Source organism: Channa argus, chromosome 13 (assembly GCF_033026475.1).
Source record: "Channa argus isolate prfri chromosome 13, Channa argus male v1.0, whole genome shotgun sequence".
NCBI classification, from domain to species: Eukaryota; Metazoa; Chordata; class Actinopteri; order Anabantiformes; family Channidae; genus Channa; species Channa argus.
The window spans coordinates 4896907-4909878 of record NC_090209.1 but is presented as its reverse complement, the minus strand read 5'-3'; the positions used below and the strand labels follow the sequence as shown (position 1 = coordinate 4909878).

General features: G+C 40.5%; 1 protein-coding gene across 4 annotated transcripts in view; it reads right to left on the bottom strand.

Annotated features, from left to right (window-relative positions):
- hspg2 (heparan sulfate proteoglycan 2) overlaps window positions 1-12972 on the bottom strand; it is an 89704-nt gene that overhangs the window by 60009 nt on the left and 16723 nt on the right. For all 4 annotated transcript variants that reach the window (XM_067525592.1, XM_067525593.1, XM_067525594.1 and 1 more), the window contains exons 2-3: window positions 1437-1566; window positions 1075-1134 (exon numbers count right to left, since the gene is read on the bottom strand). In XM_067525592.1, coding sequence (XP_067381693.1) covers window positions 1075-1134; window positions 1437-1566 — 190 coding nt within the window. The remainder of the gene's footprint in view (window positions 1-1074; window positions 1135-1436; window positions 1567-12972) is intronic.

The window sequence follows — 12972 nt, the reverse complement described above, 5'->3', positions numbered from 1 at the left end:
TTTGCCATTTAATGGTGGTTGAGATTTAAGTTAACTATCCTGATAAAAATGGTAAAAATATGTGGCCATTAGTCTGAAACGTCGTGCGTCACACTGGGGATTGGTGCTTCAAAGCTGACGAAAGCTGCAGCAAAATTTAATGTAGACACAATATAAGACCTGAACCTGATTCTGCTTTTAAAGGATGGTATTAGTCCAGATTTTTTTTAAGTCACGTGCCCTTATAGTATGTAGCCTGAATCACCATTAGCGAAAAAATTTAAAAAGACTTTTCATATGTTTTCATATGGTTACTTTGGCATCACTTCATGATATTTCACATAATATTTTTCGATCTTGCGAACCCTGTGGGTCATGTATAAATCCAATAATAGTCTATCTCTTGGTTGTTAAGGGCAAGCAAAATTCAAACTTTTAGAAAAAAAAAAGTCATATAATGCTCAGTTGTTTTACTTGCAATGAAGAGAAATTTAGAAACGGCAAAAACAACAAAAAAAAAATGAACAAGAAAAATGCCCCAAGAATGGAAGTATAACAAGAACCAGCAAGCCCTCAGAAAGATTAAAGAGGTAGAGAGATAGACGCACCATGCAAACCTTAACATTGTTAAGTGTTATTTAAATATTTCTACCCCTGCAACTGTGCGATGTGATTTACTTGCCCTCAGATTTGAAACACTTTTCAAGTCCACATAAAAATAGAGGGAGTTACAAAAGACACAGTGGTGAATGAAATGCAAAACAGAGCTGCTCTGGTGTCTCTTTTATTGTTTATTGTGCTTTCAGGTGACTTATCGTGCTGTCACCTCTCCCACTGGTTAAAAGGATGAAAGAGGAGAGGAGATGTTTGTCTCACAGACAATGCTGAAGCCCTGTGTTATGACCAGACTCTAAAAAGGCGTAGCAGGATGTGAAGGTATTATCACTCAGGCACAGACAGACATCACGCACAAATGCACACACACGCACAGTCATACATGGGGAAGGTTTAGAGGGCTGGGTAATCTTCAGTGCATAAATACTAAAATATGTCACAGAGAGTTGTCAAGAGTCATTAAATTTCCTTGTCCCTTACTTGTGCTCACGGTGCCCGGAGGCCACGGTGTGCTTCCTTCTTCCTCTCCACTGGGAAAGTCTTTGGAGACAGAAATGAAAGTTTAGGGATGTGGTTAAAGTTTATGTTCAAGCACAGGAGAATTCATACTTTACTCATTTCAATTAAGTCTGCAGAAAGTGTGATTATGGTAATTAATGTTCATGTATGAATGCAACAAAATACTATCATGTATTTTAGTGTGAACTCTGAGCAACATTCCCTTATTTTCACTTTTGGGATGGGTTAACAATTTAAGGAATGCCTAATGACAAACACCACTCCTGTGAATTAAGGGCAGCTGTTGCTGTGGTTTGTGGTGCTACAGCCTCTGTCAAAAGCACCTCCTGAAGCGTCATCCGCAGCAAAGTCCTCGTCATCATCCAGTAAACTCATTGACGCCTGGGCATCTTTGTCTGCCTCCAAGTCTTCTGGTAGAGGAACCTCTCCCCACACCTTGGATGCCTGAGTCACCTGCAGCAAACACAAAAAGATTTATAGAGTTTGAAGTCTCTGCAAAGACAGGTTACACCCAGTGCCACACACACGGGCCCTGGAAGGGCGGAGGGAAAATAAGGGCTGAGAAGACAGGAAATGGGGCATTGTGATATATTTACATATACCATTTATTACCTCTCAGAGGCTTACTCAAGAGTGTTCCGACCAAATAAAAGTTCATGGCACCGGTACAAACACAGGTCCCTCAAGGTTTAAAGTTTATCACGGTCCGAATGACACCGATTTATTTCAGCATGACTTACAGTAAACTCTGTCTCCTCTGGGTAAAAAAATTATTCAGCATACCATGACTAGTCCTTTACAACCGAGTCCTGACTCTGGAATTAGGAAGGAGTCTTTGCGAAAATATTTTTTTTTACCTTCAGCAGCTGTCAAAACACTGCCAATAAATGCAGCGCCCCAGAGAGCCGCTTACTTCAAAACCCGACCGAAGACCTTTTCACATCATCGTGTCATTTAGCTTCTTATATGAAGCGGTGTACCCGAAGGAAGGGAGTCAAACCTGAAAATGCAGCGCAGTATGGAACATTTTCATCCAGCTTAAAAGTCTAAAGGCCAAGGGCTGGAAATCAAGGCCTAATTTGTGTTTGGAACTGGTTGTGAGGTGTCTAGAACCGTCAGGTACTACAAGCTGATATTCTCGCTCAGAGATGCTGGTCTTCACTTATTCTTTGATCATACAGTTTAAGATATGAATTACAAATTTTTTAGGCACCAATCTGCTATTTGCATCACTTAAAAATCTGAGAATTTGAATATATAGCGCTTGGTTTAATGGTGACACCTTTAATGTTGACCATGTTCACCGTTTGACCAATAATAACATTAATTAATAAAGATGAAACATATAGCAGAATAATTCTTAAGTTGATCAACACAAAATTTAACCATTTCGCTCAATAATCTAATAATTGCTGGAGTTACCACAAAACTAGTTCATTCCTGATTGTTCTAGTGTGAAAAACCTCTTCATTTTTCTTTAACTCTATTCTTAACTTGAACTTTAAACAAACAAACAAAAAGTCAGATTTCATATATTTTAAGAATCTTTTGCAATAGCAACTTCAGCAATGTTTTGGTTCTGACATGAGTATAGCGCCTCGTTCCAGACTTGTGCCATCTTCCTTTGAGAAATCATTGGCTGCTGGGTCAAAAATGCCACTTTGTTAAAAGTCATCATACATTTGATTTCATCTTTGGAAAGTTTACAACGGATGACCAATAATATCATTATCATTATGTTTGATGTCCTCACAAATAAGACTGGGGGAAAAAAAGCAGGCTGAAGCCAAGGTTTGTTAATCACCCAAAATAATTATGAAGTGACAGAAAGGCCATTAGGCCAAACTAAGAAGATCAACAAAGTCTTTAGACTCATCCATCGCGAACCATGACTGTTTGTACAAAAGTTTCCTAGTTTCATAGTTGATATACTTTAATCTGGACGAAGTGTTAACCAACTGAGATCCCAACACTGACGACACTACAGTGTGTGCTCTTAAAATTATGTTTTGGCACATCTACTAAATGTGCTGACCACTAGCCTCGTGAACAGTGATGTATGACTATCTCAAAAGCATTGTATCATTTTAGATGCCTGTCTAAAGACAATCTTTGATACAACCACTCTAAGCCACATAAATCAAAAAAAAAAGACAAAAGAAAGACCTCTTCCTGCATTACACCTGACAGAGCCATAAACCCCCTCAATGAAGAGACACAGAGCTTAGCTGGCTCTTCTCATATCTGATGATCTTGATAAAGTTCACGGTTCCAGCAGACGTGGAGCACAGTGTGGTTTTATTATCACTGCTCTCACCATCTCAGCATCCAGACTGCCCAGACGACAGCTATAGGTTTAGATACGACTCTGGCAGGTTGCCACCCCTGGCATTTCCAGTTGGCATGGCCTGCCAGTTCCTATTTCCACTCAACTCTGTCATGCTAGGTTTCCCATTTAAATGGCTCAAGCTAATAAATAACTTGATCTATCCCCCCAAATCCTCTCTACCCTGACTGAACACTCTTACAATAACAATCCCGGGCCTTTTTCAAAAGGAAACTGCTGACTAGCCAAATTCTTTTCAGTAGTGCCATCCAGCCAGCCATTGGGCTAATCATCATCTCCTGCTTCCCACTCCCTTGGGATGAGGTATCATCTGCACACACTGGATGCCATCTGTGCGAAAGCCTTCACAAACGTACCTGCTGATGGACAGGTCGGTATTGGCACCTGATCCTAAAGCTAACATGTGAAGCTACACTTATCCGAGAAGGTCGTGGCCTCATGTTATGGAGAGGTTGGAGCTACACATGAACTGGCTTTCTCACTACGATACTGCATTTTGGTTACAAGTGTGACCTTTACTCTCAGAATGGAAGCTGAAATAATTATCTCTCCTTTGAGATAAAGGTCCTGTCCAACCTTGTCATTATTTGAACTCCACCACACCCAAAGAACGACTTTCCTGCCTCTAGTAACGGCTTGCAGTTTGGAACAGGTATGCATGCACACATATGTACATACACATAAATGTCCAAAAGGAATTCCACCATTTACTTACTGTTTGAATGACTCTGCTCACAATGCACAAATTCTGACAGCTGCGTGTAACAGAATCCATGGATAATGACTGACAGGTGATAGGCCTAGTATACAGAAGCCTGAAGACAGGCCTCAAGTTTGCCCAGCTGTTGTTTGGCAGGATAGAGGGAAATGACTGCATTTTATACCGTGAACAATTAATTGGACAGAAGCAGAGCCTTCTGGAAAATTGTTCAGACTAAAAGAACAAGAGCCAAGATTCTTTCAATAAGATACCGCCATCAGTTGTTAAATCTTGAACATAGGACTTGCTGTCATCTCCACTTCAACACAAATGCTTGAGTCCCAACATGTACATTTACACTGATCATTAACAGCCAATCACATTTTCATGCATCTTTGTTTCCCTAAAACAGTTAAGGAACTGAATAAAGCCATTTAAAGCTTCAGATTCTGCACAACGTTTATTTGTGGGGCCACAGGAATAAATCTCTCGCACATCTGTTGTCTGACTCAGTGGGAACATATTATATCATCATTTTCAGTGCAATTGTGCAACTGTTTGCTCCACTAACAATTAGTCAAAAGAGCAAATCCTCCAACCAAGTTGCTCGCAGTGTGCATGCACACTAAAATGGACTATAGCACATTTTCTAGCCATTAATATTTACCATCTGAAAATCATATTGTAAGTTTGCAGAATGGTACCCTGCCTTTTTTTTATTAAACCCCTTTTGCAGAGGCCTAAAATCTGTTTAAAATATCCACAACCACTCATAGTGAATATTACATGATTATGGATTTCATTAAGGTGGCTATGTCCGCTACTTATGTTATTGTCAATAAATCCCATGTTGTAGTCTCCCTTAAAGGTTTGATACTCAGAATTTGGTCGCAATTAACCACAAGATATGTTTTGCCACTAAAAGGCGTGAATCTTTAAAAACAGATCACATGTATATGTAGTTTAATAATTTAAAATTGCTGAGTATCATAGTTTTTAGCCAACATTACTCACACAGTGGGAAATTGTTTATTTGTTGAAGACTATTTTTGGACAAATTTGATGCCCTGGAGACCAGTGGAAATGGGGCTGACTGAAGTATGTTTCTCATGGTTCTCATAATGACAGGACAAGTCTGCTAATGTAATCTTACCTATTTTAATATAGTGTAGGGGTGTGTATATTATTGCCAGAAACTGATATCTGGATATTTTTTGGAATTTTATTTTAGACAATATTTGGAAAATGTGAAACATTCATTCATTAGTTTATGTGATACAATCTGAAGACAAGTCAGAGCAGTTTGACTTAAATACCTTATCAGTATCCTATATCAGTCCTAAGTATTCAGGTTTGTTAGAAATGATGCTTGAATGCTTGAGTTAGCACTATGATTTTAGTGACGCAACAGCTTTTGGCTCATCTTAACTTTTGCGTTTCTTGTTGTAAAAAACACTTTTTATGCAGAACGAATCTCCTGAATTTTGTGGTGTGGTCTTGGACGGGTGTTTCGGCTGTTTTAGGCCTGTTGTGGACACCTGACTCCCAAAGCTCTTCATATTCATCAGATTTCGTGTGATGGCTCGCAGATGTTGTGGCAAGACATCTTTTCATTGCCAAACCACCTGGATGTGAGTGAGAACGTTCCATGTCTAGCATTGAAATCTAAAGATGTAGACTGTGGGGTTGGGGGATGTCTGTTTTGTCTCTTGACACCATTTGTTCACTCATTTTTCATTTCAATCATGCATTAAGGCAGCTACACGAACTTTGTTTGCCTATACTAGCACAGTTCATGAATCCTCAGTGTGCAGACACTGGGGTATATCCAATTAGGCAACATGGCACAGTGACTTCATAAAGTCAGCTGGTCCATCATTTCAACAACAATCAAGTTATTATCAAAGACAATATACATAGCACACCCCTAATATAGCGCCGGGTAAATATGACCTGACTTGATTTTGTACAAAGCGCTGAGATTTTCACTCAAGATACAGTAACCTCTTAATGATGTTAGTTATCAAAGCATGAATGCATGTAACTGGTGTGATGTCATCTTCAACTTGACACACACAGGAACAATAAAGGATATTGTAGGAATGCTGCCCTTGTTTCTCGGTATGTGACTGTTAATCACAGCTTGTTTGAAAGGAGACGAAAAGCAACAAGTTGAAACAATGCTGAAAAACATTTGAAGTTAAATACTTCTTCATATTAAAGACAACAAGACAAATGTGGTTGCGCAAAGCCAACACAGTGTTAGTGACACACTGACCTTTTAGTCCCCTGCTGTGTTTTTGCATCACCTATTGTCTTAGCTTGTTCATAACTTTGACAGAGGTGGTACCAAAAAAGTACCAGGTGTCAATACTATCCAGACATTTTGCCTGATGTAAAACTTCATAGGGTGATTAAGACTCAAGTTGCTTACAGCAGGAAATAGCTATTGGACTCTAGACAAAAATTGTAGAAAACATTCATTGGTATGATTGATTTATTTTTAGTTTTAGTTTAGTTTTCATAGGATTTATTGATAAGAAATGTTAGATTCTTGTCAGCAGTCGCAAGCAACTCCATTAAGGAGTCAAAGCCAGAAGACAAGAAATGATCAGTGACGGGTGTTGTGAGGGTTAGGAGGAATACTGTGACTCTGGTTGTTCTTTGCTACTCAATTGTCAACTTTTTTTTAAAAATAGCAAACCTTCACATGTCAGCATTCTCTCTAGTAGCAGCAATATAGATGGAAATTACAAATGCACTTTCAAATTACTGGCTGTATGAGGTCAAGTGAAAACCAGCCAGCAATCCCAGAAGGCACATGTGATTTGCAGATGATGGATTAAATTATTTCATTTTAAAAAACAAAGCTGTCCAAAATTACACACACAAACACACATCCACACTCTAATGCATTCACGCATACACAACAGACACACATTATCACACACCCACACTCTGGCATCCCATCCTGGTAACATATCTGTGACAGCCAAAACATGTCGGAGGCAGCGTGAGAAGAATTCTTCAGGGGACTCAAAGTGCCCACTCTGCTAATAAACCCTCTGATGCAGCTGGGGGACCATCTGCAAGAAATATCTTACACGCATATGTGTTACAGAAAATAACAACTGGTCCAAACTCATACTAGAGATGAGTCACACAGGAGTGATGCTCGCGCTCGTGAAAATATATAACAATGTTACAGCAAAGGTTTAACGTCTAAAGCATCAGCTGAACTCATAGAGTCTGTTTTTATCTCCACCAGAGCGTTTGATAGGCAAATATAGAAACATGAAAGCCAAAATACAGCAGCATGTCTTAATGCTCATTCCAATCAGTTGATTCAAACACAGCAGACACGCATAGAAAAGCGTCATAAGAGTAGTTCCCAACGTCCTTGATCTCCCATCCCTCCCTAACCTGACTGATCTCGCCTTTACTCCCCCCCTCTTTGGGACTAACAATATCTCCTTATACTTTAAAGCAGTAGCTTGTACTAAGCAGGAATGGAATGTAACCTGAGGAAAGCATAAAGTGAATGCGAGCTTGACACCTATTCTTCTCTTTAGGTAGAGTAGGCTGAAAAGAAGGACGTCACTAAGCACTGCCAGGCACCATTGAGGCCTGAGCTGCACAGCTCCAGCACTCCCTTTACTTGACCCCTTGCTATCTGTGGAGTAGGTGCAGGTGCATTAGCAGGCTCGTATTAAATCAGGCCCATTACAACACCTTGATCTGGTAAAATAACATATATGTGTCCCCAAACCCTGACAGCAGGATAAAAAGTGTAAGTCTTCACTTTATACGACAAACACAATGCATCATCCCTCATTTTTGAGAGAATAGGGTCACTCTGCAACATTGCACAACATACCACACACGTGGTGCACTTTAGGGTGGGTGCATCTTTGTGTTGGTGTGAAAAAAGCGATTTGAATAAAAAGGAGAGAGGATGAACCCAGGCGAGAGGGAAATTCTTAAGATTTTTGACGGTAACATTGCAGCAACTGGAAGCTTTTTCTGGGTGTTTGTGTGCGATTGCGAAAAAGTTTCCTATGTGCTTAACCCTTATTTGGTGGGTAAGCAGACAACTGCCACTTCTGATGCTAAACCTCTGCCTGGGCCCCAGCTGCAATAAAGAGCCTGATGAGTGAGGCCCTTCTGCTCTCTGCAGCTCTTTGACATTTCTGCTGGGTTTAATCCAAAGTGATTCGACAAGGAGCGAGTGAAAGGAGTCTGTTCATTCAACAGACAATCACGCTGTGCAAAGTGCACAGATTGTCTTCTAAAAGTTTTCCATGACTAATGCTGTAGGTGCAACAAACATGCTGGGTTTTTTTTTTTTTTTCCCCAGATAAAAAAGGCACTTGTGGAGTGGAGAGAAGTTGGCCAGGGAGTAACGAGTGAAGGATAAGTCCACATTTTTGAACACATGCTTGGAGTGCCTGCCTAGCCGTCTTCCCCCTGGTCAGTCATTCTCTTTCCCACACAGAGTCATGTCATGCATTTTACAACAAGCTTGGTCCCAAACTAGAAGCAGGCACTGGAAGCTGCCCTTTTTGGAAGCTGGTATTTTCTGATATTGCAAAGTGATGAAGCTGGATGTAATGCACTGAGGACTGAACCATTAAATATACAGTACCTTTTGTTCTCTGTGCCACTAGAACAAACCAAACAACTTCAAACGAGATGTTATCGCAGTAGCACTGCAGTATTTAACAATGTTGGAGGCATAATTTTTAAAAAAAGCAGTAGTGGCTGGAGTAGAAGTTGCCTCGGGTTGCTGATTTCAAGTAGAGATGAGGAACAAGCAACAGAAGTCTGGTACACTACAACACACAATGGCAACAGTGGACATTAGTCTCAGCTAGAAGAAGAGGGTCACAGTATGACAAAGTGAAAAAAATAATACACTACACGTATGTAACTGCTGCACAGGGACAATGTCAAGGATGTTGACATAGACATTAGATGCCTTCAATACCAAAATTGAGCGTCGAGTTTATTTTTCTGCCACACATGCAGACGGTGCACTGAAACTGTGGACAGGTTACCCCCAGCTGCCCCACCGGCGACACACAGGATTCCTTTTTACCTGTACATTGTGTTAATTTCTGGTGATGTGCAATAATCTACGCTCTGAATCAATGCAGGCTACTCAAGGCCGCCATATAGGTTCGCAGCCTGTTTAGATCAACACTCACCGTTTTAGGGTGGAATGTCAAAATAAGCAGTCAGCCCGTGCACACTTGTGTAGAAAGGATGTCTACAGAGCAATTTGTCAAGGTTTTTGCTTCTTGCTCTGCTGAGTTTAAAGTAAAAAAAAAATAAATAGGGGAAACTAATGAATCCCAACCATTTACACACGTGTACCTTCTAGCAAAACCTTAATAGGATGACTAGTTAAAACAGCATTTGCTGCCAAACTTCAGCTTTTACTTTAATGCAATGATACAATTGTTTTTTTGTAGTCAATCTATCACAGATATCTGTGATTAACACAAGCTAATTGATTACACTGATGGCACAAAATAAATCTTTATCACAATACTCCACACAGGTTAAAACTAAAAACACAGTAATGTTTTTTTTTTTATATATTATACATTACTTTCATTCAGCTTTAAATAGCACGATTTGCCAACATAAGGTTAGTCACCATAATTTATTTCAGGTCAGTGGTCACAGCCTGGCGACAACATGACCAGACAAGAGGGCAGAGATCGCACACAGCCTGTGATACAAGACACCCTGGCCTAACAGTAAATGAAATGCTACCTCTGATGAGCTTTTTTTTCAGCTGTGATCATAACACGCTCACAAAAACGGTTTAGAATCTGTGTAAAAAGCAGTAGAAGAAAACCTCGCGAGTGTCTTCATTTAAGTTTCTTTTTTTTTAATTAAAGACTGATCTAGTTCATCTTAAGGTTCACAAGCGCCTGAAAGAGTTTTTCAAAGCTAGACTGCACTACATTGTCAATGTGGGTGGGACAATAGACCTTCCCAAGCCTCTCTAGGCGTGAAGGCACAGTTGACACCGTCAGAAGTCCTGCCTTTTCAATTTCCACAACAGCAGGAGACTCAGCAGGACAGACCACCTAGAATCACACCCTGTGCTTATCCAGAGCTGGAACCTCAAGGACCCCACCATGAATAAACAAAAGCCCTGGAATTGCCACTGTGATTTACACATGCAGGTATTGCAGGAAACACACACACACACACACACACACACTGGAGACATGGCTTGTTAATAGGAACACAGTTATCAGCTGACTGATTCAGACAGGAGGGGAGGCCAATTTACTGGATTGAAGGTTTATCTTTTAAAACTTCTACTTCCCCTTTTGTAAGGAAAATATCCCAAATGAATGTTTATACTTTTATGAGTTTAAAAAAAAACCTAAGCTAAAACTTTGCAAATCTTGTCCCACCTGAATTGCATGTCCCATCAAACACAAACACACTGAGAGTAATTTCGTAGGGTCTATAAATTGCGTGTGCATTTCCGGTAACATATCTGTAAGAGTGACCTGCATGAAGGAGGGGGATTGAGGAACCAGCTCCAGTTCCCCCAGACGACAGCTGACATGCTGTGTGTTGAGACTGGGGGCAGCCTGGAGGGGAAGAGCAGCTCCGGCTTGGCCGGCCCCTGCTAATTTATAACAGATATAGACTGTTTGAAAACGCTGCTATGTCACTTAAGATGTCTGCTTTCCTTCCCACTGCAGAAGGGATAAGGGATCCAAGGTGCCCGAACATTAAGCTGACACTGCAATACAGCAACACCTCAGGATAAAGAGCAACTTCTTCTCCTTCAGCAGCCAATTTCCTTCTGAAAGAGAAGCTGTTAATTTTTACAGGAAGTCAAACACATAGTACAGTACAGTACAGGACTTAAAGCGATGAAGCTAAACTCACATTACACTATAAACCCTTACAGTCAGCTGTATTTTACCAAATGTACTAATACTCAAAATGGTTAATGGTTATGCATATTTAGTGCATCTCAAGTATATTTTGGATGCACTGTGTTTTCATTTCATCTAAAGAGCTACTTTTTAGTAGACAGTAAATATAGCTCAAAACGTATTTTACTGTGAAGAGGTGCTGCTGAGGCCCACACTCACTGAACTGCAGTGGAGAGGTATTTGCTTCGAAACCTTTTTAAAGCCAGGCTCCAAACCATCTGAGAATTTCAGCGTGGTTAGTAAGTTTTGTAGAATTGTTATCTAGTTTAATTTGATAATGACTAAGAAGGATTAGGAACAAAGCAGAGCTGTTTTAGAGCATGAAGAAGGAGAGCTGGGCTGACTGACTGTACCATCCCCTGAGCCACACTGTGACTTAAAATCTATGTGCATTTGAAATACTTCGTTTGTATACAAGTGTTTTATTTTAAACCAAACAGACTCGGCTGTGATGACTTAAAGTTTTGTGGTCCAGCTTTAGAAAAGGTGGAAGCAGCAGCTGTTTGATGTCGGCCGCCTTAGATTTACCCCCTCTCTTCTCCCCTTGCTTATTCTCGCCTCAGGACCAACTAATCTGACACCACCTGTTGCCTTGGCAATGCCTATATTGTCCCACATAACCACAGGCCAGTTCTAGATCAACTAGCTCAGCTGTCAACTTACTTTCTCCCCTGTGTATCATACTCGATTAGTTCATCATTACACTGTGTGGGAAAAGTAGACCAAGTAGACAAAATCTTTCTGTGCATGCAGCTTATGCAACTATTGGTGCAATTGGATCTTTGGGGTAACAACACACTGGATGTAAAGCTTTCCAAGAGGTGCAGGAATTTAATATTTAAGATTTTTACACTAAGAGACTGGCCATGAGTTGATTTTGCGAGAACAGTAGTGTACTTTATTGAGGGCCCTCTGGCCAGGGACAGGATACCCTCCAGGCGTCTTTGCCAAGGGAATCATTTAATGTTGGTAAAGCCACTTTCCACCAGTTCCCAAGGTCATGCTATTTAGCATTGCAATCTCATAATTAACAGGGATTTGGCGGGATACCACGGCGAAGCTTTAGAACTCAAAGCAGTTCCAACATGTTTAGCATCTCCGACCATGACTTTTTCCACAGTCTTTCCTTGGTAACCTCAGATGCACTTTGAGCTTCTAACATCACAACAAAACCTGCTGTTAACTGAACACGCGTCTTTGTTGGACGCCATCTGCACATCAAAGTCTTTGTCCTTTTTTCCTGCAACGTCTTCAGCAGTACGCTGTTGTTAGCCAAGTTGCGCTGTTATCTCTGCCGAGACTAAAAAAAAAAGAAGTCCACCGAAGTGATAGGGTGTGAGAACAAAAAGTATTCTTTCTCAGCTGTTTATGCCATTATTATAAACATAGCAAAAGGCTGCACTCCTCTCCAGATGTTCAGCACTGCACTCTGATGTTGACAAAAACCATCAAAGAGAAGAAGAAAAGATGGTATTCAGAGGTCATCCTTGGATATCAAGGGCCCCCTCCGTCCTTCTTATATGAAATTACCTGACAGCTGTTTCTGCGAGCCTGTGCACAAGTGGAAGAGAGAAATCAGATCTGGCCTCAGAACAGCACTAAGCATCCATGGGCAACAAGACAAGAATATCTTTCCCCAACAACCCACACAGAAAAGCACTAATGGTTTTGTAATCTTTAACAAAACTCTCAAATAACAAGAATAAAAAAAAAAAAAAGCCTCTCCATGTGAGTATCATGAGCTAGGTGCCCTAAGTCAGAAGGAGGAGGAAATCTGACGCATATTTAAACGGCACAAAGCCATTATTTTTGCACCAGAGGGGCATGTGTTATGACAA